At 52.8% G+C, this 26,003-nt stretch overlaps 1 protein-coding gene across 1 annotated transcript in view; it reads left to right on the forward strand.

Annotated features, from left to right (window-relative positions):
• Positions 1-26,003, forward strand: part of NTNG2 (netrin G2) — a 48,092-nt gene that overhangs the window by 21,168 nt on the left and 921 nt on the right. The window contains 9 exon segments of the mRNA XM_039388293.1: positions 751-1,394; positions 12,977-13,149; positions 14,872-14,898; positions 16,764-16,931; positions 19,226-19,335; positions 22,225-22,258; positions 23,037-23,102; positions 23,546-23,620; positions 25,372-25,539. Of these exon segments, the coding sequence (XP_039244227.1) occupies positions 751-1,394; positions 12,977-13,149; positions 14,872-14,898; positions 16,764-16,931; positions 19,226-19,335; positions 22,225-22,258; positions 23,037-23,102; positions 23,546-23,620; positions 25,372-25,539 (1,465 nt within the window).

Genomic DNA, 26,003 nt, shown 5'->3' on the forward strand with positions numbered 1-26,003 from the left:
ACACTCCAGCTTGGCCGTGCACTGTCATTTGTGGGCAAAATGGGGTGACTGTTCCTTTTCTCCCATTGCCAGGCCTGCAGGTGATGGACATTTTCACCTGGATGGGATGAGCCATCTTTTCCTCCATGGTCCCTGCAGGCAGGAGAGGACCGTGGCACTGGGAGCACAAATCCCTGCTCTCCCTGCTACTCCTCAGTCCTATCCCATCTTGGAGATGGAGAAATTTATTTTCCCTCCTCTAGCCATGCTCAGTGGTACAGGGGGGATGGTGTGTCCCCAGGATTTTTGGCATCAGGAGCCATGAGAGGCAGGGATGTGTTTGGGGGATTTCAGCCGTGCAGTTCTTCCAAGGCAGAGCAAAGCTTTTTGTAGGCTTGTAAATTGGCCAAGCTTAACCGAAGTTTCCCAGAGACCATCTCAGGGAAGGCACTTTCTATGAAAATTGCCCCTGTGCCAACTTGAAAAGCCCTTTCCCAGAGGGCCTTTCAAAGGAAACAGCTCAGCCGTTCTTACAGTGGAGGCAAAGCCGCATCTTTCTGCCTTAAATTCATTCTCAGAAACAGCTTCCTCCAGAGCCAGGCCCGTGGCACACTCCAGTTCAGCCCAGCAGTTAATGTTTGACACAAGCAGCCAGATCCAGGGCCTGGTAACAGTGTGAGCTTGGCTGTGATGCCCACACAATGCCCACACGGTGCCCACACGATGCCCAGGCTTTGCCTTCTTCCCCGGTGACCGTTGTTGTTGTTCCAGGAGAACCCGTACCTGTGCAGCGACGAGTGCGACGCCTCCAACCCGGACCTGGCCCACCCGCCCAAACTCATGTTCGACAGCGAGGACGAGGGGCTGGCCACGTACTGGCAGAGCGTGACGTGGCGCCGGTACCCGGAGCCGCTGCTGGCCAACATCACCCTGTCCTGGAACAAGAGCATCGAGCTGACGGACGACATCGTGATCACCTTCGAGTACGGGCGCCCCACCATCATGATGCTGGAGAAGTCGCTGGACAACGGGAGGACTTGGCACCCGTACCAGTATTACGCAGATGACTGCATGGAGGCCTTCAGCATGCCAGCACGGAGGGTCCGAGACCTCTCCACCACCAGTGCCAACAGGGTCCTCTGCACGGAGGAGTATTCCCGCTGGGCGGGCTCCAAGAAAGAGAAGACCGTCCGGTTCGAGGTCAGGGACCGCTTTGCCATCTTTGCTGGCCCCGACCTCAAGAACATGGACAACTTGTACACCCGGCTGGAGAGCGCCAAAGGGCTCAAGGACTTCTTTACCGTGACTGACCTGCGGATGAGGCTGCTGAGACCCGCCCTGGGGGGCACCTACGTGCAGAGGGAGAACTTGTACAAGTACTTCTATGCCGTCTCCAACATTGAAGTCACCGGCAGGTAACGGCTGCTGTATTTCTTTGGGCATCTCTTCTCTGAGGGATGAGAAGTTACTGCTGGTAAACTAAGCCATCAGCATTTCTGCAAACAGTGTTTCTCCCTCTGACACCCCTTCTCCCCAGGCAGGGCAGCACTGGAAATAAAACAGATGTGTCCTTGCAGGGAACGGCTGGGGCACCTCCCAGGCTGTGTCTGAGAGAGGGGCTGTGTCCTCCTGCAGCCGGTGCTGGGGGAAGTGGGACATGGCTTAGGTGGACAGTCGGGGTCTGAATTCCCTCCCAATACCCTGTCCCCAGCTGTGCAAACACAGCCAGAAGTCCCAGGGGTGATGCTGATGCATCTGGGGGATGAGGAATGATGCTCATCCCACTAAACTCCAGCTCACTGCCAGTACAAGGAGGATGGGTCATCCCAAGTCAGCCCAGCACCCCCTGAGCAGCCTCGACTCCAGCAGAGGAAGTTTGGGGTGAGGGTAAACCCCCCAGACAGATCTGGGGCAGGGGAGGTGGGTGGGGGGTGTTTCTCCTGGGTTTTGTTTTTAATTTCTCTGTATAGTGCCATATGTTACGTTATGACATCAACTGAAAAAGCAAAGTAAGGTGGAAAAGTGCCGAGATGGCTGATTTCCCATCCAGCTTGTGCGAGACTTACAGGCGAGAGGGGAGAAATCTCCCCATCACCCACCCCGTGCTAACAAGCATCACCACAGCGACAGAGGAGCCGTTTGTATCGGTTCCAAACTGTTTGCTACTGAGACTTGCAAGTAGAAATGTTTTGCAGGTGCCACTGAGGCTGGCTTTGAACAGGCTCCAAGGGGAAGGAAGCTGCAGTGAGGGATGGGCGAGCCCCTTCCACCCGCCAGGGCAGGCAGGAGGCAGCGGTGAGGGTCTTTCTCACAGTGTGGTTGCCTGTCTGGGACGAGCAGCTGTGGCTCTCAGCTGGACTGGTGGCATGTTGGGGTGCCCACTGTTGGGATTGCTCAGGGAGAAGCCCTGAGGGGCTCAGGCACACGGGCAGAGGAGTGGCAGAGCCCAGGTTTCAGTGCAAGGTGCTTCTGTGTAGATATGTGCTGCCCATAAGAAGCATTGCCAGGTGTACTAAATATCCACAGTCCAAAACCAGCTCAGGATGCAGCAAAATAGCAAAGTAAGGAGGGTGGAAGGGAAGAAAAGCAGGCAAAGGCAAGGAAAAGGGCAAGTGCCTTGCCATCACCTCCACCCCAGTGACAGCCAGTCCTGTCCCCTGCTCCTTCTTTTGTGGCCCTACTCCTCCCCGGGTGGCCCAGTTGCCCACAGGGACACTTGGTGTTACTGACAGCAGTGGCAAAACCACAGGGATCAAACCCCAGCCAAAGCCCACACTGACCAGAACATCTGGCAGGAAGGGTTGGAGCTGGTGTATCAACTTGTCCGGGCTGGTTAGACTCTGTAACAGGGACACAGAGTTTTCAGCCTAGAAGGTGGTGAATTAGGACTAAAGGTTTGATGTCAGTGCTTGTGCAATGACCTTTGGCTTCCAAGCACTGACATAACTGCAGATAACCAAGGACTTGTTGCTGCAGGATACTTCATGCTTCAAAGAGGTAAAGTACTCTTGGTGTCCCGTGAATGTGATCCTCCTCCTCCTCCCTCTACCTTCCCTGCCTGGCTTGGGCAGCACTTGTTGCTCCAGTACTTTGGAGTTCAGGCCATGCTGACAGGATTCTCCCCAAACCAGCACCTTGCTGTTGGCTGCCCTCCTTCACCCCCACCCAATCCCTCACCAGCTTTTGAGCTCACCGACCAAGTTTAACACCATTTAATAGTAGCAGCCATCAGTTCAAGAGGTTAAAATCAAAAAAAATTCTGCGAAAAGAACTAGGGCGGGGGGAGGGAAACCCTTTCAAACACCATGGCTGGGGTGGGGAGGGAGGGGGGGGCATGTCACAACCTCTCTGAGACATCCAAGATTCCACAGCCACCTGCACCCCAAGGACAGGGCTGGCAAGGGAGGGCCGGGCTGTGAACGCCCAGTGGAAGCTGCAATGCTGCTTTTTAGCTGGGGCCAGGATGAGACAGGTTGGGGTTTGTTGGCTGGTTCCTGGCAGCCTCCCCCCGGCGCTGGCTCTGTGCCGGCGTGGCCGGCTGCCCACGGCTGCTGCAGAGCAGCGGCTCCCGCTCGCCTCCACTTCCCTCTTGGCTCCACTCACCACGAGCTGCCTGACCCACTCCTCTCATGCAGCAGGGCCTCTGGGAGGACAGGGCTTTTCCTTGGCTGGGAACACAGAAAACTATGAAATCTGGTTTTTTTCAGCCCAAACTCCCAAGTCTTGAGCTGCAGCAAGACCCAGCTTTGCACTGCTCCGGCTCTCCCAGCTTGCTGGGATGGTTCCCGGGAGAGGGGGACACAGCTTGGACAGGGAAAAGGTCGATGCCTGTCCTGTGCTGACTCTTCCAGCCCCGGTGGGCACAGGACAGGAAAAGGTGACCAGCTGAGGAACTGTGGATAAGTGGTGTATAAGATGGAGAAGCCTCATGTGAATTAACTCTGCTCCTGTGATTATTCCAGTCCCAGCAAGCAGGTTTCTCACTGAAAAGCAATCTAATTCCAGCTGTAAGCAAAGCCAGTTACAGTGCAGGGACTAAAACCAAATTAAATCTTGTGTATGGCTCAACAAGGGATGGGTTATTGAGAGGAAGAGAGGAGAAATCAATGTGAGCCTGACAGGAGCCCTGTGCAGGGAAGGGGGGAGGAAGGGTAGGCAGGGATGGGGATGGACACACACTGCCACTTCCAGCATGTGGGAACAACTGTGTTTGAGGAACAGAAGGAAAGTTCGTAGATAAAATTGGAGTGGTGTTAGGGATCCACTGCAGGGGGCATGGAAACAAGAGGGAAGATGATTATGAAAAAATGAGGGCTCAGAGGTAAAAAGCAGCCAGAAAATTCCACCTGGAGAGCAGAGGTGTGAGCAGCCCTGGGAGGCTGGAGGAGCCGTGCCCAGACATGGTGTGTGGCATTGGAGGAGCAGTGTGTGCTGTCAGAGCATGGCATTGCCTCTGTCCCTGCACAGCACCGGGATTTTGGCAGCAGCTGGCAGTGCCCACGGGGTGATGAGACACTTGGCAGCTCGTTTCTAGTTGATGTTCACAGTCAAGGGAAGAGTAAAACACTTTGCCCTCAGAGCAGACCATGAGCCGGGGCAGTTTCTCCTGCTGCAGCCTTGGCAGGTGGGTTCAGAGAGGTTTCTGTGATCCCCTCACTCCATGTGCTCCTGGGCCCCCATCCAAGCCCACCCCTTCCTTCACACCTCAGCCTCCCACCACAAAAGACCCCTCACCACAGTCTCCCAGAACTTTGGGAAAAGCAGAAAGAGATGGAGCAAAGGACACGGTGACAAGGGGAAGGAATTCTGTGCCTTCTCCCAAAAACCAGATGGACTGGGGTGGTCAAGAGTTTGACAGAGGATCTGGTCACTCCAGGGGGTCACTGCTTCTTCCCTGGGAGCTGGTGCAATGGGCTGGTGCTTCAGGGTCTCCTCTGCATCTCCTCCTCCCACAGCCTCAGCCGGGTCCATTTCTCCATTCATGGCTGACAGTTTATTTTTACTCTCTTTCTTCCTGGTATCTTTTTCTTTTCTTTTCTTTTCTTTTTTCCTTTCTTCTACCATCCTGTCCCTATTGATCTGTGGAGTAACTGGAGACGCAGAAGAGTCAGGACAGGAATAGACGCGAGCGAGCCCTTGGCCTGTGTGCTGTGTGTGTGTGTGTGCCAGGCAGGGTGGGGAAGGGAAGCGGGAAGACTTTCCCCCACAGATCTCTGTCCATTGCTTGATTTTCTCCTCGGTGCAGCAACAAGCTCAGTCATCTCCTCGGGAACGGGTGAACGAGCTTTCCCCGGCTGCCGGGGCTGGCGCGATGAAAGCCGCTGCTTCTCTTTCCATTACACGCTGAGTCTCTTTGGAGTAATTTTTTCCCCTCCATAACGTCAGTCACCGCCATGCTCAGCAGGCCAAGCTCCATCACGGAGACATTAATAAGCTGTAATTGAAGTTAATGTGCCATGGCCGGGACATGTGGATCCAGTTAGGAGAAATCACATTGAGCAGAAGCGAATCAATTTTAGGCTGATTTATATTAGGATTTCTCTCCTTTATCCTCCCCTGCCCCAATGCATGCACTGTCTGTCTGTCTGTCCATCCTGCTGGTGATGAGCAGTCCCTGGAGGAAGGCAGGAGGAGGGAGTGTTCCTCATCCCTGAGCAGCTCCGTGGAACAGTGCCTCCTCTCAGGCTGCACTCAGGCCCAAGAGGGACCAACAAGATGAGGTTTCCAGTTTTGTAACAGCATTTCCTTTCCTCTTTTCTTGCTTTTCTGATGGTTTCCTTGGCTGCTGCTTTGGTTACACAAAAGAATTGAAGGGAAAGGCCCTTTGTGCTCCCCTCCTTCTTTCCCTGCTTTCCTCTTGTGTGCTCTTGGTGCCTTGCTCGGATACTCTTCGGGAGTGTGACTTGGAGAGTTTGTGCTAGTGGAGCAGATCAACTTTGCACAGTCTCCCAACAGCCAGGATCAGGGAGACCAGACCTGGAGGATCAAGGCCATCTCCAAAAGCACCTCCTGCAATAAATGGAGCTGGTTGATTGTCAGTGGTACCCACATGCAACGGATGTATTTTTCTGCATTCATGGTCAGTTTTGAGATGTGGGGATGCTCGATGCTGCATTGCTGTTAAAGGTGAAGCAGTTTCTGCTTGGCCTGGTCACTGTCTCCTACTCTGCCCTCCTGGCCAGCACATTGAAGCAGCTCAATGCACTTCCCCTGCAGTTGTACCTCAGTTCAATCCAGGGTGCCAGAGCAAAGTGCATCCTGGCAGCACGTGGGCTGCTTTGCCCTGCTTGGACATTCCTCCTTCTGGCTCTATTGAAGTTGTTGGAGACCCTCCAGCTGATCTTGGCTTCTCCAGCAAAGCTGTCTCTAGAAAGGAGAAAAGAAGCAGGTTTGGTCCATGGAACAGTCTCTTGTTGAGGGTCTTGGATTTTGTGTGATGGCCGATGTCCCTGTTGAGCATCTCTCCCTGGGGAGCAGGGTGGGACCTGCACTGCTGCTGCTTTGCCAAAGGACCTGGGGTGATCTGTGAGAGCATGGGCTTACCCAGCTGAGCTTTCCCAGCCACAGTGCTGGAGCATCACCCCCAAAATAGCCACAGGCTCACCCAAACAATTCCCAAGAACTTGCCCAGTGCCCCTGCAGCCCTGGGCCAGCTACCGCCCACACTCAGCAACTTTGGAAAGACCACAAAAACCGGGGCAAGCACTGCCTGTGCCTGTCCCTGCTCCTTCCCCTGCAGCTCCTGGCAGACAGAATTCAGGTCCCAAGAGGTAGCAGCATCCTCGTGTCAAGGACGGCCAAGTCTGTGCCAATGGTGCGCCGTGTTCCTCGGCCCGTCCTCGCCTCCACGCTGGGCAGCCCCTGGGAGCTGGATGGCTGAATTTCCCTGGCACTCCTCCAGGCTGGAATTAGCTTGAGTTCAAGCAAAATCTTGCTCTTGGTCAGATAGTTAAATTGAGTTAATGCAGAGCAACTGTTCGCTCGAGTCTAGCGAAGGTTTCTGCTCCCACCGCAGAACAACGGAGGGGAAACTTGCAGAGCGAGAGGGAGGGAGGGAGTTAGAGAGAAACCCAGAGAGCTCCTCCTTCCCCCAGAGCTCCTGATGCTTTGTCAATAGCCAGAGACGGATGCCCAAGGTCCTGTTACCTGCTCCTGGCTTCGGTTTGTGAGGGTTTTTATTTCCCCTCCGATTCTGTTGCCGAGTTGCGTCCGGCCCTGAGCGGATAATAGGATTTCATCGATAGACTGAGAAGGTGATGTATGTTAAAGCACTTAATATAAAGAGACTTCTACAGGAGCCCAAATTCAATTTGGCCAATGAACTCAATTGCAGGCATTATTGCATTCCAGGAGAAAGACCAAGAGCATTTATACACATTACTCTGCAAATATTTATGTTCACATATCCGTGTGATGTCCTCTTCACCCTTCCTCCCTTCTGCTGCCCGACCCCCTAATGGGGAAGTTTGGTTTTGTGTTTGCTTTTTTAAGACAGCTTTGAATGTAAATAATGTTCCACCAGTCAGCAGGATCTTGACAGCTGGTGAGTGTCAACTTATTTAAAATAAATAGCCTCTCGGATGGGAACAGCCAGCTAGCGTGCTCTCCACTCTGGCATCTTTTAAATTGTCTCATCTTTGTAACCCAAACCTCAAACCATTTTGAAGGGCACAAGGAGGGTTCCTTCCATCCCGGCCACACAGCCAAAAGTAAAAACCCACAAGGAAAATAACCCACTCACATGTCCCTCTGACCGAACTCAGGTTGTTTTTTTTTTTTCCATTTTTTTTGGCTCTGCACAAAGCAGTGAAACCCAGAAGCCTCTCACCCTGGTTCAAGCTGAAAGAAACAACATGTTAAAATGGCTTTTCCTGCCCTTCAGTCCCTGGACCACAGGCTCCAGTAAGCTCCCAGTCCTGCTCCTGGGATGAATGAGCCCCCTTTGTCTTCTTCAGCCCTTTCAGCCCTGCTCCAGGCCTGGCAATAGCAAACCTCTACCAGAGCAATCTCCCAGCAAGGCAAATCCTCATATAACTGCTCCCCACAAAGGGACTGCGCTTCTTCCATGGCCCAGCCATTAGAAGCTATTTTTACCTGCTTCCACACGCACAGATGGGCCAGAAACAATCCAAGCTCAGCACCCGTTATGCTTTGCCCAAAAGATTTGCTCCCTGCTTTTGCTGAGCTGCCAAAACAGTTGCAAAGGAGCAGGTAAAAGTGGGTAAGTGATGGCCAGGCAGCTGCTGGAGCGTGCTGAGAGCAACGGCTGGGGATGACAATAGAGAGATGGAAAAGAGTTATTCATGTTTCCCCGAGAGCCGAGATCAGTTGAAACATCATTTTCCTTGGGGATGGAGAGGAAAGAGCTCCCTTCAAACACATCGTCCCATGAGACTCATTAAAGGCTCATCAATTACAGTGAGAGCAAACAATTCAGGGGAAGCTCTGATAAGCCTTCCTTTGGCCGGCAGTCATTAGCAGCTCTCTGAGCGCTGCCTCTCCCCAGCACCAGCTCAGGGAGCAGAGAGGGAGCAGGGGGGCAAAGCCACACGGGTAAGGGTGAAAAGCAGGAGCCCAACATCTCAGAAACCAGCAGGAGGGGACCAGTCTCCACAGAATCCCTGGGGACACACGGCAGCATCCTCGTGGTGAGCACAGGGTGGAGAGCAGTGTGCAGGCTGGGCTGGAAGGAGACTTGGAAAGGAGATGGTAGCCCACTGTAGTGGACTTCTGCTGCTCCGTGTCCTGTATCAGGATTTTTTAAGGAGCTCAGGGCAGTGTTGTCTCCATGGGAACTCGGTGGAAGGTGCAAGGGGACAGAACAGCTCTCTGGGTCTCCAGCCAGCAAGTGGTTCCTCCAGCCCTACCCCACACAGCAGTGGGGTCACTGCATCAGTCCTGAAGGGGGGTGCCAGCACCCCAACACTGTCTCAGCCCCATGGGGAGGGAGAGGGATAAGGAGGTGCTCTTTGCCTTTCTCTGCCTTACTTCCATGCTCTTCAAGTGGGGTTATGGACAAAAAAAGAGGCTGTAAAACACATAAGAATCCTTGGAAGGAAAACAAAGGGCTGGGGGGACTTTTTAAAATCACTTCAAAAGTCATTATTAATGAAAGCTCAGGGAAAGGAGCTGTTTTCCCAATCCCAGCACGGCTTCTGCACTCACCCCCTTCCTCTGCATGGGCATCTCCTTCCCTCACATGTGGGCTTGGCACCAGACACCTCTCCAGCCGCTCGCTGCTGTGACCTCCAGGATGCTGACTTGGAGAAATGCAGGAAACTGTTCTTTATGGCTGGAAAAAAAAAAAAAAAAGAAAAGAAAAAAAAGAAGGACACTTTCCTGTAAACTTTCCTTGGCGCTCCACACTCCGTGATGTTCCCTGGTGGAGGCATTGGCAGCATCAGATCGCACTGCACCACTCTGAGGAAAGGCAGCAGCTGAACAACTGCACTAAAATAAGCTCCTAAATACCCCATTGTGCAAACTGTAATGTCCTGGGCCACACAGTGCCCCAGCCTCCCTTGCTGGGAACAGTGTGAGCCAGTCTCTGTTTAATGCACAATGCAGTTGTGTGACCTGCTACCCAGTGCAGGATGGGTGTCCCCAGGCCGTGGGTGCTGCTCACAGGTGTGCTCTGGGGCTGCTCTCCTCGGGCTCTTCACCACCGTGGGCTCTGAATGCTCACTGGGAAACAGCACTGTCAGTGTGTGCCTTGACCCACGAGCTGGAGGAGAAACACTCCTGGCTCTTCAGCCCTCCAGAGCCAGAGAGACCATATTGCAACCAGCACTTTGCTGGAGCAGCCCCGGGGCTGGAGCGGGGCCATCGCTGCAGGACACGGCGCAGGTGTCTGCCCCGAGCCTGCTATTTAAGCCTCACTGCTAAGTAGCTCCTAACCTTTCCCTTCATCCTCTCCTTCCTGCCGTGGCTGGCCGCCGAGGAAGACGGGCAGAGGCAGGCAGGACTAGCAGCTCCCACCCAGGGGACTGGGCTAATGCCATTTACTCCAGTCTCTGCCAGCTGAGTCTTGGCTGTGCACAGACCATCAACAAGCACATGTCCTTGGGCTGCAGGCCCAGAGAAGGAGGCAGAGAAGCCTGACGAAGGGGTTGAAGATGAGCCTCTAAGCCCAAGCAGCAGGAAGGCTGGGATGCAAAAACCTTCTCCCCAAAACAGGGCTGGCAATCAGGACTGGCTAACAGTGCTCGGCTGTTGGCCATTAAATAATGCAGCCTGATTGATTGGGCTGAAAAGTGCTGTGCTGAGGGGTCAGCCTGCTGGGGTTACAGTTCCCTGCTTAGATTGATGATCCTCAAAGGTCAAATTCAGAAAGCAATTCCCTGGTAAAATTGATCCTTTGGATAAAAAAACTTCTGCACGGTGGCAAAGGGCGAGTGAGAAAAATCAGTGACCTGGGCCCAGGCAGGCAAGGTGAATGTCTGCCTCTGCTTTCTCTTTACTTAGTTTTCCTTGTTTACACCAATTAGGAAGTGAGGATCTTCTCTGGGAAGAGCAGAGGTCCATCACACCTACATGCAGTGGCTGGGGCATGTCCTTGAGCACCCACCCCATCTCCATCCCGCTGGCCAGGGCAGGAGGCAGCTGGGGCTGTCCCAGGAGCTGGTGCTCAGCTCCCAGCCCACCTCAGCAGCAAGTGAGCAGTGTGTGTGTATGAGCAGACACATCTGACTGCTCTTGTTTTCCCTAGAGCAAGAAGTCTGGGTCCCACTGCTTGGTGAAGGTTTTGTAGCTGGAGCCAAATTGACAGGTCTCACCCTCCTGCACTGCAGCAGCTTGGAGCCAGAAGCACCTCAAAACATCTGCTTGGCTCTTGCTGGGGGATGCCAGGAGCAACGATGTGCTATGTGTGTTATGGGTTATTGAGGCTGTCCCAGGCCACCTCAGAGACCAGGTGGTGGGCCCCCAGGGCTGCTGTTCCCACTGTGAGACTTGCAGGGTCAAGGACTGGAGCCAAGCACTACCCTCCACATCATCCCAACCCTCAGGGAAAACAAGGGGCATGACAGTCCCTGCATTCCTCGTACCCACTCCCCTGGGGCTCTTAAACTTGCCTTCAGCTGGATTGTGACACTGTGCCCTGGAGCTGGTCCCGTCCCCTCGCTCCCACCACAGGAGGAGGGAGGAGAGAGGAGAGCTGCAGCTCCCAGAAGCTGTTGCTCTGTTCAGGCTGGGCCCAGAGCAGCAGCAGTGAGGCTTTGACCTGCTTTAACCCACTATCTTGCCTGCTTTGCTCTCGTCTGCTCGTTCTGAAGTGAGAGAAGGAGGCCACGCTGTGTGGACGCTGAATAATTCAGAGCCAGGCTCTGCAGCACTCCGGGGCTGGGCATCACCTCTGCCACAGGGCTGGGACAGCTCAGCCAAAATCCTTCCTCACCAGAGGCAGAGGGGACACGGAGCATCTGAAATTCAGCCTCCCTCCTGTGTAGGTACCAGCCAAAGCCACTTCCTCCCCCTGGATGCTTGGATTTGTGACTTGCTCCCAGAGCACCAATGCTCAGAGGCTGTTAATGCTTTCAGCCGTGACACGGCATCTCCAGCTCTCACTAACACACAGTTGCAAGTGGAGCATGCTGAGTGTGTCTGCCTCTGCTCCCTAGAACACGTTTTCTTCCTTCCTCCCTTTTAGAAACTGCAAAATTCCCTCCTCTGCTTGGTCAGAGACAGGGCAGGATTGTAAGATGGGGAGAGAGATCGTTCATCCAGCTTATGCTGAGCCTCTGAGCGGGGTTTGCTAGAATTAAGGACAGGGAGGGGAGGGGGGGGAAAAATCATACATGAGGTCAGCTTATCCAGCCATGCGTGAGGAGAGCACAGCAAAGGCAGCCTTGGTGTGTCAGGCAGGTGGCTGGGGAGCTTCTTTGGGGGCTCCAAGGGAGAGGGGGAGAGGCACCAGGAGCTGGGGGGCATGCGCAGCACCAGCTCCCAGCTCCCAGCCTAATCCAGGCTGTTTATCCCAGTGCAGATAGAGCACAAGGAGCAGCAGGCCATGTTTCCTCTGTCTTCTCTGCATGTGGCTCATTCCCTCAGCTCTGCATCTCTTCAGCCCTGTAAAACAAAGTGTTGCCCCATCAGATTTCACCCGTGCACAAAAGGCTCAGCGTCACTGTTTTCCTAATGGTTCTGCTTCTGAGAGTGTAAATTATCGCACAAAGCATCGGGCTGTGCTAGGGATCGACTGTCTGGAATGAAATGAGATGTTTTGGTCCCCAAAGTCTCTGTCTGATGGCCTGAGCTCGGGCCCAGGAGTCACCAGAGCCACGTGTGAGTTATGGGCTCAGTCTCTGTGCTCTGCGCAAGTCACCTCCGGAGTGTGAGCAACAGGAATTATTGTGCACAGAGATAATTATTCCCTGCATACTGCACTACAGCTCATTAAAAGTTTCTTAATGTTTGCAAATTGCTGAATAGTGGTTTTAGTTGTTGCCTTCTCTGATGAGGCGCATTCTGATGGTGACTTGCTCTCTGTGTTATTTTGGTCACAGCAGGCTGGGGAAAAGGGTTTGTGCTGTGCAGCTTCACACCACAGGAGGAAACACTGCTGACTTTATCACAAGGGGCAAGGGCCAAGTCCCACCAGTGCTGGCCATGCTCCTTCATCTAAAGTCCAAGACTTCCTCCCAGTAAAAGGGTAATCACCCAGATTTCTGTAACAGCCCTGAAATGTGAGTGACTCCTTCCTGGAGTCTCAGCTGGAGACATTGACTTACCATTAAAGTCTGTGCTACTGCAGTCGGATGGTGGGAGGAAAGCATCTCTCATCTTGGACTAGAGACAGCAGATGCACCTTGGGCAAGAAATTGGACATCATAACTCCAGCACATACCTGGGGAAAACAGGTGAGTTCAGTGATAAGTCCTGCAGAAGGAACAGAAAAGGGGTGACCAGCCTGGCTTCAGCACTACATTTTCAGTACTACACCGGGGCAAAGAGGAGCAGCAGTGACACCTGACAGCTCTTCCCTGTCTTCCTCCTCCAGGTGTAAATGCAACCTCCACGCTAACCTGTGCACCTTCAAAGAGGGCAGCCTGCAGTGCGAGTGTGAGCACAACACCACGGGGCAGGACTGCGGCAAGTGCAAGAAGAACTTTCGCTCCCGGTCTTGGCGAGCAGGATCCTACCTGCCTCTCCCTAACGGGTCCCCCAATGCATGTAAGTAACCTGCAGGGAGCCAGCCCTGGCTGCACTCCCACCTTGGGCTGCACAACACCCACAGATGGGAGCAGGGTCTCATCATGTCCTTCTCTGACTGGAATCGGTGCAGGATGCTCAGCTTTCGAAAGGGAAGCGGGTATTTACCCCTGTCTTTGTACACAGAGACATGAAAGAGGATCTGGTGGATGCAGAGGTGGTGTGTTGGCTGCTGGTAGATGAGCGATGAGCCTAAATGATGGTCAGGAATAGGGAGGATGACCTCAGGCCAAGATACAGGTCCATGGCTTTGTGGCAATGCAAATTATTGTCCGTTAGAGAAAGCATTGTTAACCACAGCAGAGCACTGGCTGGGGAGTAGGAGTAGCAGTGCAGGTTGATTCCTGGATCCCGTTCTGTGCACGTCAGTGTTCCAGGCAAGCGCCGCGAGCTCCGGTCCCTCTGCACAGCTCCAGTCTCATCCAATTGCTGCTGGAACAAGGCTCTGACAGAAGCAAAGGCGCGCAGGCGGGATGGAGGATCCATCCCCACCATCGCTCGAGCAGGGGAGTTGGGGCAGGAAACATCACAGATGGGCCGGTTCCTCCTGGGTTTCTGTCCAGTCCACATTAGCAGACTTGTTTAAATGTCACGGAGCCACGGTAGCCGCTCCAGCCTTTCAAGCAGCAGCTTTGAGCGTTGCCAAAGAGAACCTTTTCCCTCCCACCCCCCAAATTTTTTTGAAAGATTCATGTGCTTTAAGATGATCAAAGCTGAAATTCGGGCTCCGAAGGCCGTGACAGGAATGTTTTGTGTGTGCCAGGGCTGGTAGACGAGCAGGTTCTTTGAAAGGGAACGAGCTTGTCAGCTCCCACCAAGCGGCTGCATTGCTTCAAAGGAGCCTGGGAGAGTTTCTGGTGTTGACAGGCACAGACATGCTGTTCTGTCTCTCTCCCTCCCCTCCGTTCCTTGTGTCTCTTCCTATTTCTCTTTCTCCTCTGCTTGCTCTTCTCCCATTCATCTCTCTTTCCATCTGTCACTCAGTCTTCTTCCTCCTCCCCACCCCAACTCTCTCTGCTGCTTCCTCCTCCCCACATCAACATCCTCTTCCTCTGCAGCAGAGGCAGTTCTCTGAAGCCCTCTCCTCTTGGTAGTCCTACCTCTTCTGTTGTTGCTCCTGTGCTTTATATTCATGCAGAGCTGAGACTTTCCATGATTTACCCACAGCAGGGAGGAGCAGGGCCACTCATCTCCTGGGTGCCAAAAGCCAGAAGCTGGTCCTTGGATGGACTTTGGAGCTGGTGCCTTTGCAGTGTCCTGTGGAGCAAATGCTGCAGTGGGAAGAGTGTCCAGCCCTTCTTGCTCGCTGAGAACTGGTTCAGTCCCTACAGCTTGTCCTTAGCCCACTGAGCCTCAGAGGATGTGCTTGTCCTTTGCTGGGCTTTAAGGGCAGGTCAAGGAATGGTTAAGAGAAAAAACCATCAGCAAAGGCCACGCTGGTTTTCCTTCCCCACACGACAGGCTTGAGATGCCAAGACCCCAGACAGCACTGTCTGGTTGCTTCTGTGGTTTGACAAAAGCAGCTTTTAAGCTGTTTGTTGCAGCAAACTGATGTGCCCATGAGCAAGACCCCCACTAATTAACTGCTGTTTGGTCCAAGGTTGTGTGTCTGTGTGACCTGCTGGTAAGAGAGTTGGTGGTGCCCTGCTTCCAGTGACTGGGCTTCTTCTTCTTTTTTTCCAGGTGCAGCTGCAGGCTCAGCCTTTGGCAGTAAGTAAAACCCAAACTGAAATGCTGGCATTTAACACCTCGGTGCATGGTCCTTGTGGATGTCACTAGGAGAAAGAAATATGGTTATTTTTTGTCCATTATTGTTTTCCAGGCAATAAGTCTTCCCTAATTGTGCCTCATTTTCTGTCTTGTCAAAGAGTCTTACATTTTCCTCCTTTGACTTCAGGAGCCTCATTTTGCCTCTTCCTCTGGCATGGTTTCCCCCCATGAGGTTCGTTAGTATGGCAGCCGGAAAGGAAATAAAAAAAGACTCTTCAAAATCACCAGCGCTCGCTGTGAACTCCCCCCACCCCTCCAGGATTGCAGGATCCTGCTCTGAGAAGGAGCTGGGTGTGAATTATTTGGCATAGAATCCAGCCTGGGTCACCTTGGGCTATCAGTAAAAAAACATATAGAGCATGTGTACATCTGCATGTACACGTGTATGTGTATGAACATACGTCTGTGAAGTGTCGGCAGCAAAGGCAGCAGAGCTCAGTGGGGATTTCTGCTGCAAGATTGATGGGATGAGAGGACTCCTTATTTAACAAAGCTGGAGGTAGTTTGATATCAAAGAGCCTGGAGTTTTGGGTAAGCAGAAGCCTGGGTTTGAATTCTGTGGCTCAGAATTCCCCTCCAGAAGAAACAAATCAGAGAGCTGAATGAATAATGAATTCTTTGGTTTGCAGGCAAGTGGGAAGAATTGGAGGAGAAAGAGTTTCAGAGAAATGCAAATGCAATTAAGAAAAATGCACCTAATTGACAAGTGGAGGACAGGTTTTCTGGGTAAATGAATCATATTTAGATTTTAAGCAGTTAAATGCTTAAAATTTTCAAATGAAAATTAAAAGTCTCCCTTCAGTAATTTAGAATTAGAAAAAATAAATGTTTTAACAGTCCAAAATGTTCTTCACCTTCCTGGTCAAAACCATTTTGATAACTTTTTTTCCCCCCTTAACAAAGCTTGGCATCCTCAGCTCTACCTTTGTTTCCCTGGAAAGTGTTTCCCATCAAAATTTGCTGCTGGGGAGAAGCTTTGGGGGTGCTGGGAGCGATGTGCAGGAGGTGGACAGGAGGGATTTGTGTCCAAGGCCAGTTAAGGAGAGATTATTTAGCCTGCACAGGAGACTAGAAGTGACCTAAATTAAGTATTTAAACTAGCTCAGGGCTATTATGAAATTAAGCATGATAATCTGCATGAAGCAGTGGGACAAACAAGGACAGGAGGGCAGCAGGTGTAAGTTAAGTAGGAATTTGTGTTTGAGTGTTATTTCAGTTTGGGCTGTTGTGATGCCACACTCAGGGTGGCTCCTGCCCAGCTCTGCGGGGGCTCCCTGATCCCGAACCATCCTTTAATTTGCAGGGTGCCAGTGGAAATGAACAGGTGCCAGTGATCCTGGTTGGTTTTGATGGTGCTGAGTAGTTTGGGGGTGTCAGGAGGGAATGGTGCTGGGTAAGGAGCACAACTGGGCACGTGGACACTGGGCAGTGGAAGCACAGCTTGGGCTGGGAGTTCATTCCGCCTGCACCTCACCCCATCCCTGCCCAGACATGCCTTCATTTCCCCTTTTCAGCTTAATTGGCAATTAGTTTATGATAGAGCTGTAAGTATTTAAGCCAATATCTGCACCAACAGAGTAAGCTGATACAGGCACAGCCTCCAGCCCCTGCACACACACACACACACTCATGTGTGTCATCGAGCTGCCGTCGCCTTAATCCTCTCGGTGCCCCAGTTGTGACCGTGCTGAGAAATCAGTCACCAGTTCAGCCCAGCAGCAGCAGCCTCGTGGGAGTGCAGGCTGGCAAGGAAACCCTCCATTCCCCCCAGTAAGTGCCTCCCACCTCTTGTCTTTGCTTGTCAGCGTATGAGCGACCGCAGCGGGTAAACACCCCAAAAACCACCACTGCAAAAACGACCACCACAACAACGCCCACCACCACCACCGCCACCTCAACCACCACCACCACCACCACCACCACCACCACCACCACCACCACCACGCCCCTACCAGCCACCACCACCCAGCCAGGTGGGTGCCACGCTCGCTGCCTCACCTGGAGGCCAGGACTCTTCCCAGCTCCTCTTTTCAGCTGCTTCCCATGGGACTGCCGTGTCGGTGGCCCTGGATATCTGCTCTGTAGGATGATGATAAAGAGACATGGATAAAAATCACCCTGACTCATTTCACATCTCCCAGCCTCCAGGCAGCTCTGGTTTGCTGTTATCTCTATTCAGCTCCTGTCCAACATGAGCCAGGAGCAAGGTTTATGGTCCCTGTAAGCAGGGACAGCCACAGCAGGTCCACCTCAAAGTCAAGAGACAACCACCCCATGGGTTGCCGTCCCACCTCACCAGCTGTCCCTCTGTTACCATCAGGACAGCAAGAAGTAAAGCCAGGACTGGATGTGGGGGAACCATTGCTTTCCCCTTTTTTTCCTCTCAATTTTCTTGTTTTTTAAAAACAGGAGGTTTTCAAAATCCGTCCGTCCTAGAGCCACTTGGCAATGCTGTCCTGCACAGGGCTGGCACAGCTGCAAGAGGTGCTCTCTTACAGCTCCACCACAAGGCAGGGCAGGAAGGCAAGGAAGATTTTACTGTCCCATAATAAAGTTAAACCACACATCTCTCTGGAAGGAGAGGGGAACTGCACCCCATCCTGCTCCATCCCTGACCTCCTGCCAACATTCCCCAGGCAGCTACTGTACAAGCAGCCAGGGAGCATGTGGGGCTGCAACTCACACACACGTGCCAGAAACATCCTTTCCTAATTTCCAAAATCACCCCGTGGAGGAAAACTTCTGTCCTTTTCCTGGGGGTTCCTCCTTCCCTCCCCCCATGAACAAGGAGACGGCGTCTTCGCTTGTCTTTTGGAAATGAGCAGATAAAACTTAACAGCAGGACATTTTTTTTAAGCTTCTCACAGGGGAATTAGACACGCATTCCTCCCCTTGCCATGCTTTCAGGGCCTGATATTTCCCAGGAGGACGTTTTACACCCACAGTATGTTAGTAACAGTCTGTCTGGGGGAGCTGCCAGAAGCCAGTCAAAGGGATGAGGAAACTTGATTGCATGTTTATGCAAATATAGATATATTCATGGAAGTACCCTGCTTGGGGAGTTAATCAGGAAGCTGAGAGCTTATGACCAACTTCCATGGAGTTGGAGTGACCCTGGAAACAAAGTAGAAGTCTCAGCTCTGTTAAGAAGTGTTCCTCACCCAGATCCATGCTGTACTTGTGCAGGAGGAGATTCATCCACCACCCCTGCCTGGTGCTCACACCATCAGCACGGCCCCAGCAGGGGCAGTGGTCACATCTCCATCCACACCAAATGCTTGGGGTCATTTGATTTTTATCCATGCTCTCCTGTAGCAACATTTTAGGGCTGTTTTTTAGCTGTGTACATGTGGGTGATGTGCTTAGTGCCTCTCTTGTGTCTGACTTGCAGTGCTCTGCCTTGTGTCGTACATCTGGCGTGGGCAGGACGCATCCGTGGGGCTGGGGGTGGGAAATCTCTGCTGCCAAACTGCTCTGAGGGACCTGAGAGACATCATGCACCTTGGGGTTTATTCCTTCTCCAAAACCTGCTTCCTGACCAGAGAAAATGTTTTCCTCATGCTTTCATTAACTAAGGGCAAGGGACAAAATTAATAGATGGCAGCCCAGCTGACAGATCCCTGCCTGGATACAGTCAGGCCTGAGCTCCAAGCTCCTTGTCCCCATCCAGATCCCCATCTGTGCTTCTGCACAGCCAGGTCCCACCACAGAGTGGTGACAGTCCCTGGAGGGGCTGTCCCACATAAGAAGGCAGCCAGGGACACCCAGCAGCTCAGGGACCTGTTCTTACCTGGGCAACATGCTGGATTTGATGACAAAGGTCCACCTGTGCCCTTGACCAGCAATAGGGAATCAAGGCCCAGCTTAATTCTGATCTGCTTTTGGCCAGAGACGTTCCTCCTCCTCCCTGCAAAACGTAAAGTATTTCTTTAAACACTATGACCATCCCCACAGGGTGCAGATCTAACTCACCTGGACCTCAAGGGAAACATCCTGTTAAAGAGGTGACCCCTCGAGCTCCTGGTGGGACACACGTTTGCAGGAGACACAGTAACCCCAAGCAGGGTCAGAATCCCAAAGTGAGACACCCTGTTGTCACCCCCTTTCTGAGTTTTAGAAGCATTAAAATCCCTCCTTGCTTTAAAGCCACCTCAGTCAGCAGGCACTTAAAAAAGTCCTGTCAGAGCCCTGCCCCATCCCCGCACCGCTTCACCCTCTAACTGACACACTGTCTTCTGCCCTCTGAATTTCTTCTTCCCACCATAAGCAAGCGTCATCAGACCAGCCTCTGAGTTTGCTGCCTCTGTGCCCGTGACAGAAACCCAGAAAAAAGCAGGTATTTAAAGCCATCCCGATGTGTTTTCCCCCTTCTCCTTTGTGCCTCCGCACACTAGTGGGTAGCAGCAATGCTGCACGTAGGCTTAGAGGAGTAGATTAGACTTGGGTTGTCTCTGGGTTGCATGGATCTGCTAGACATCTGCTTCCTTTGGCTGCTCGTGGTGTTTTTCGTGGTCAAGGTGGAGCTGTGGTCGTGTTTGGAGGATGCTTTTGTCGCCTGCTGTGCGGTGAGAGGGGAGAGAAGAATGAGTTCATGGGCAAGGCCTGTGGTCTGAAGGCAGTTGAGGCTGCCAAAATGGGTAGAAGAAAGGGAAACTGCAGAGTTACCCTAAGGAGGATGAATTAAGTGCTATTCTCCTTTGCCTTCTGCGGTTCTGTTATTTCAAAACCTTCCTTGAAGCCTGTCAGATTCTTCCTTGCCATTTGTTACATTTTTCCCGTGTTCAAAATAAGCAAAAAAAATAAGCTTCCCCCCCCCTCTCTGATTTGTGGCAGTTTCAGCAGTGCCAGTTCACCTCTGGGAAAAACAGAACGAACCTGAGCCCTGCTTGATGGTTACGAGCTCCTGACAGCCTGGCTTTGTGGAGGTCCTGCAGAAAGGGGACCCCTGTTTATGTTTTGAGCAGGACTTTTTCAGGGCCTCCCACTACCCCCAGCACTGTTTGCCCCAATGGTTTTTGCTATGAAGTGTGACTTCTTGGTTCAGTTTGTTCCACTTCTCCAGAAACCCACCAAGAACAGCGATTTCCATCAGAGCTGCCCATTGTTTCCCATTTGTACGACCTGGGTCTGGGGGCAAAACGTGTCTCTCCCCCTCCCAAAATGTAAAACTGTCCATTATGGCCCTGAGCTGCAAGGGAAAGGTTCTCAGGATAATGAGCATTAATAATTTTCCTGGCTCTGTAAATGTGATTGAGTGGAGGTGTATGTGAATGACTAAAAAGCAAAATGCCTCCAGGGCTGTTTTTTATTGTGACTCTAATTAAACCCTTGCCAATTTGCACCGGGCTTTTTTCATATTCTCTTTAACACCATATTAATATCAATTGGTTTCCACTTTCCAGCTGAAAAGGACAATGTCTATCACCTTCTCTTAGAGCTCGTCATTAAAAAAATTATTTTTTTTTACTTTTTCATTCTGTATTGTTTATCATCCCCCTGACAAGGCTGGGAAATCACATTTTTCTCCTACTCGGGTTTGTCCTTTGAAACTTGGCAAGGATCAAGAGATTTTTTTTTTTGATTTTTTTTTTTTCCTCCTCCTCCTTATGTTACCCAACTGGAGCTCGAAATTAATAATATGGCTTTTAAAATTTTTAGTCCTTGGTTTGTTTTCTAGCAAACCTGAAGATTGTTACCAATACTGAGGAGCTGGGGAGGGGGATGGAGCCAGTGGGGGTGAGGGTTTGCAGGGAAATCAAACAAGTGAGCTATAAATTTCTTGCTGGTTTAATTTCCCTGCAAACTGGCATTTTCTGAGGGAAGGGCAGAGCCTGAGGGAAGGCCTGGAAGTTGGGATTAGGAACCAGGACTTGGTGCCTCCGTCCCAAGACACCTGTGCTGTTTCTCAGCGCTGTTATTTCAAAGGGGTGCAGAGCAGGTGCTGACACAAACACAAGAGCAAACCCTTGTGTGTTGAGCTGAGCTGAGAACGGGCAGCAGGGTTGTGGTGTTTGGTTTGGGGCTCTGGCTCCCCCTCGGGGTTGTGCAGGGCTGCTCGTGGGACACCAGCCCTCCCAGCACAGCCAGTAACACAACTTTCCCCTCTGATCACTCCAAGACTACACCGACTTGTCGGCGGCTGCCCCGCTGCAGGTGGGCTCTCCCCCGGCCCAGGCTGGCCCAGGAGCAGAAGGTAGGAGCCACTCAGTGGCTGAGCTGGATCCTACCAGTGAGAACCAGCTCCTGGTGCTCTGAGAACGCTTTAGTTTCCAGCTCTGAACCTCTGCTTTCCATGCCTCTCTCCTCCTCCATCTGGGAAAAAGCTCGGGGTTTGTCTGTGCCCTGCACGCAGCTGGGACTCTGGTGAGGCTGCTTTGAGCCTCGGGGTTTAGTCGTGTACATGAAAGATGAGGATGGTAAGTGGTAGAAGGGATTGTTCACAGCTTGCTGCTGGGGTGAACGGAGAGGATCATGGAAATCCTGTCATCTCCCGAGACCAGAGCCTGTTTGTAGAGCAGAATCACTCTGTAAATGGATAAGCCTGTGTTGTCTAGAGCATAGATGCCTTCTTGTTCTCCTGAGTGACTGCCTAAGGTGAGCTGCTCCTGGTGGAAACCTTGGGAGGTTTCACACTGGCTGTCGAGGCTGAAGCTTCTCCTCAGGGTTCCCACCAGCACACACTTCAGCAGCTGCCCACTGGTGCTCAGCTCCCATTTCCCACCCAAGATCCTGTAGCTGCTCCTGCTGTAGACACTGGCATCACTTCCAGTGCAGAACAGGGCACCCTGGGCCTGTCTCTAGCCTCACAGAGAGACAAAGCTGCATTTGGTGCAGTAACAAGGGATAGAGCCACACCACAGCCATCAGGGCTGGGTGGTGCTGACAGTCTGTGCTGAACCAGGAGGGCTGTGCTGAGTCCTGACAGTGGTCTGCAGATTTGGCTTCTCTCCGTGCTTGGGCAATGTAAAGACCACATGCCAACACTCAGCCACCCAGCAGCTCCCACAGCCTCCCCTTAGGAACACTTTCCCTGTCTCTCTTCACGCTTAGAAATGCTAATTTTCAGGAGACTTTGTCTCTCGTTCCTGCTTCAGCACATCCTCAACCAGATACGGCTCCGCCCACCTACCCTAGAGACCTGCCTAGAGCTTCCAGTGTCCCTTTGCCACCTTTGTAAGCAAACAAGGGGGGATCTGTGTTAAATCTGATGTTCTCTCTGATGCCACCCGTGATGACCCACCAAACACAGCAGCACTTGGACGCAAGCTGAAGCCCCCAGACCCTCCCAAGAATATGCGAGGTAAGGCTGTGCCCGTCCCCAGGATCAGGACAGGTTTCTCCCTCAGTGCCATAGGCCAGGACAACCCACCTGTCCTCAGCATGACCATCAAATAATCTAGTCTCCTTCTTGCAGAGTCCATCTCAGCTCAGTTCTGCTCCTCCAGCCCCATGGAGGTCTCTTTGGAGACATGTTTGGGGCTGGGAGAGCCCATGGGCTTCTTTGGGAAGGAGTTTTATGCCATGGCCAAAGTCAATTGGGCAAGGTTAATTGGGCTGATGGGCTGCTCTGGCCCATCAGGGCCAAGCCTTGTTAGCAGATCACCCTGTTCCCAACAGCCCGTGGAGCCTCCTCAGAGTCATGACCCCCTTCTCACTGAGGGCTGTTGCTGTCAGGACGTGACTGACACAGGTGGTTGTAGCTGGCAGTGCCCACCCAGCGCCTCCCTGAGCCCCACAGCGCTTGCAAGGGCTCGTGTTCCACAAATAAACAGCGAGACCCCTTCCCAAACACCCTGTGGGACCTCAGTGCTGCTCCACCTTGCCCCTCACTGGGGTCACCAAAGCGCAAAACCCCCCAAGCACCAACCAAACGCCATCAGCTCGATGGCCTTTACCCCCAGCGCTGGGTCATTCCATGTGGGACGGGGGTCTGGCTGGCAGCACAGCCCCCAGAGAGCCCTATCCCGGCTGGGGCAGCCCCTTGCCCCCAGGAAACATCCCAGCCCAGCCGTACTGGGCTGGCCCTGGGAGCCCTCTGCCCACCACAGCGCTCAGGCGTGTTTTGTCCTCTGGCGTAGCGGCTCCGAAGAGCAAAGCAGGGCGCACAGCACACTCTGCAGGCAAGAGGCACGGCAAAAAAACAGGTATGTGCTGCTGGGGACGGGCCAGGCTGGGGCAGCACCTGCTCTGCGGGACCCTGTAGCACCCCCTGCCAGATCCCACCTCCGTAGCACTTTTCCTCCTCGCAGCTTTTTAGTGGTGACCACCACCAAACACAGTAGATGTTGGTTTTAAGCTGTTTAGACTTGTAGATCCTTGTCCCAACCAACCCAATCCACACCACTGAAGGTGCATAAAGTGGGGAGGAAGATGTGTGAGTAGCTCCTCCCAGCTCTGCAATAGAGCCGCGCATGGAGTTTTTCATGCATCAAACTTCGAGGAGGGGAGAAGAAGAGGAGGAATTTAGCAGCTCCCAGCTCCTGGTGCAGAAATAGAGAGGGGTGTTCCTGGCTTGGCATTGTTCTTGTGGCAGAGCTGCTCGTGGTGTTAAGCAGTGAGAAAAAGTGTGTCTCTGATTTCTCTTAAGCATCCTCAAAGAGCTCAAAACTCATCCGGCTCAAACCAAACTCTGGCCCAGTGGCTCCTATCGAATCATACAGAGGTAAGAGGAGAGAGGGTGGTGCTCCAGGGCTCCTTGTCTTCACTCAGGTGATGTGGTCCAAGAGACTCAGACATGGAGAGCATGGGGAGGGTCTGGCTATCCAAGTCGTGGTTAGCTGTCAGCTGTATGTAGGAGTGCATCCCTAGACTGCAACAACACTTGGGAATTGCAGACACAGTAATTTGAGCTGAAATTCTTTGGATATTGGTTGATGAGGCAGAAGTTGTTTCACAGCAGGTCAAGATTACAACAGACTGCCAGCTCCTCCTCAGGCAGCTGTGAACCATGGGGAAACCTCTGCCCTGCTTCATCTTCCTTGGTCATCACCTCATTGATACAAGTTTCCTTCTCCAGTTGCATGTGCATGGCAACCCACACCCTTCCATCCCATCCCTCTGCCATCCTTGAATGTTTAATGTTACTTGCCTGGAACAAAGTCCCAGCTCTGAGCTTTTCTCCTCCTCCTCTCCAAAGGCTGGGGAAGCTCAGACTTGGATGACACTATTTCTTCTCACATTATTCCCTGCCCATGCTGGCTGGGAACCTCCTGACCAGGACAGCTGGGACATAAGGGAACCAAGTCATCTCCTTTCCTCCTGCATTATCCTTTTAAACTCCCAGTAAGATCCAGCACTTGGATCTGACACTGCAAGGTTGTCACCGTCCCAGATCATGGTAACAAAAAACAAACACAAGAACCACATCATGCAATTCCTCTGGCTACAAATTCAGCCTGGCTGGTTGTGTTCTAACATGTGCCCACAGCAGAGAGAGGTCAGCCCTGGGGACAGGAGCAGTGCTTGGCCAAGTGACGGCATCTCCCACCCCACCAGCAGCCTTCAGGCAGTGCTGTGCCAGGCAGCCCTGCTTCAAACCTTTACACACCTGTCCACCAGCTTTTGAAGGACCCCACCCAAGCCACACTGCCTTGCACAGACTCATTTTAAGCATTTAACCTGAGAGTCATCACCCTTCTCAAGCAGCATTGGCTTGGGAGACACAAGGGGTGTGCTGAGAAGGGACACAGTGGGAAAAAAGCCAGAGACAGCAAGGTTTTACCTGGACATACAGCAGCTTCAGGTCCACCTGAGCACCCTCTGCCAGCTCCATCCCATGGGCCAGTGCCCTCTGTGCCCAGCAAGGCAAAAGCTTCACCAGGGCTCTGCACCCCAGACTGGCTCCTCATGGGTCCTGCAGCCTCCCCAGAGCCAAACCCAGCTCTGCTCATTAACAAGGCAGCTGTGTAATTAGCACCTGACTAATTACTTCACTGCCTGCTCCCACAATTATGCAGTTCCTGAAAGAATCATAGAATCAGCCAGGTTGGAAAGGACCTCTGAGATCATCAAGTCCAACCCTTGTTCCATTACCACCGTGGTTACTAGACCATGGCACTAAGTGCCACATCCAGCCTCATCTTAGAAACCTCCAGGGATGGAGAATCCACCACTTCCCTGGGCAGCCCATTCAAGACATCATGTCCTGGGATTGCCAGGGTCTGGCTCCACACCCCAAGGGGACAGAGACCCTCACCCTGCTCTACTCTCTGAGCGATGACTTCCAGCCCTGATGCCCCCACGGTGGTGAAGAACAGCCACCACTGAGTGCACTCATCCTGCCCAGCCCAGCCCTGCGTGGGCAGTGGCCATGACATTCCACCCGAGCATCCCCCGGTGTGGCTCCTCTCCTCCGCCCAGCGGGAGGGAGGGTGTGCCCAGCCCAGCTCCCCAGGTCTCTCGTCCTCTCCGCAGACTGTGAGTGCTACGGGCACTCCAACCGCTGCAGCTACATCGACTTTCTGAACGTGGTGACCTGCGTGAGCTGCAAGCACAACACGCGGGGGCAGCACTGCCAGCACTGCCGCCTGGGCTTCTACCGCAACAGCTCGGCCGAGCTGGACGACGAGAATGTCTGCATAGGTGAGTGTGCCAGCCCCGGGCAGGGCCGCCGGCCTGTGGGATGGCTCATCTGGGTCCTCACTCTGTGGGGTGGGCTTCGGTTCAGCCCCTGTCCGGAGGATGGTGTGCCCACCTGTGTGTTCCACGAGGATGATGGTTATTACAGTCTGTGCAGCTTCCCAAGGGAGCTCTTCCCTGAAAACAAACCCCAGATAATATCACAGAATCACAGAATGGTTTGAGTTGGAAGGGATCTGCCTTAAAGATCATTTCATTACAACCCCCTGCCATGGGCAGGGACACCTTCCACTATCCCAGTTTGCTCCAAGCCCTGTCCAACCTGAGCCAGGAGGGGCTCAGCTCCAAAGAGGGGTGGCCTTTGCACCCATGGCTGTTTGCACCATCAGAGTGTCTCAGGCCTCCATGTCCTTCCTTGGTCTGTAATGTCCCTCCTGTAGCACATTGCTGGGCTTTTCCAAAGTCCC

The sequence above is a fragment of the Pipra filicauda genome, unplaced genomic scaffold (assembly GCF_003945595.2).
Source record: "Pipra filicauda isolate LSUMZ 115617 unplaced genomic scaffold, ASM394559v2 scaffold121_size3267253_pilon, whole genome shotgun sequence".
In the NCBI taxonomy this organism is placed as follows: domain Eukaryota; kingdom Metazoa; phylum Chordata; class Aves; order Passeriformes; family Pipridae; genus Pipra; species Pipra filicauda.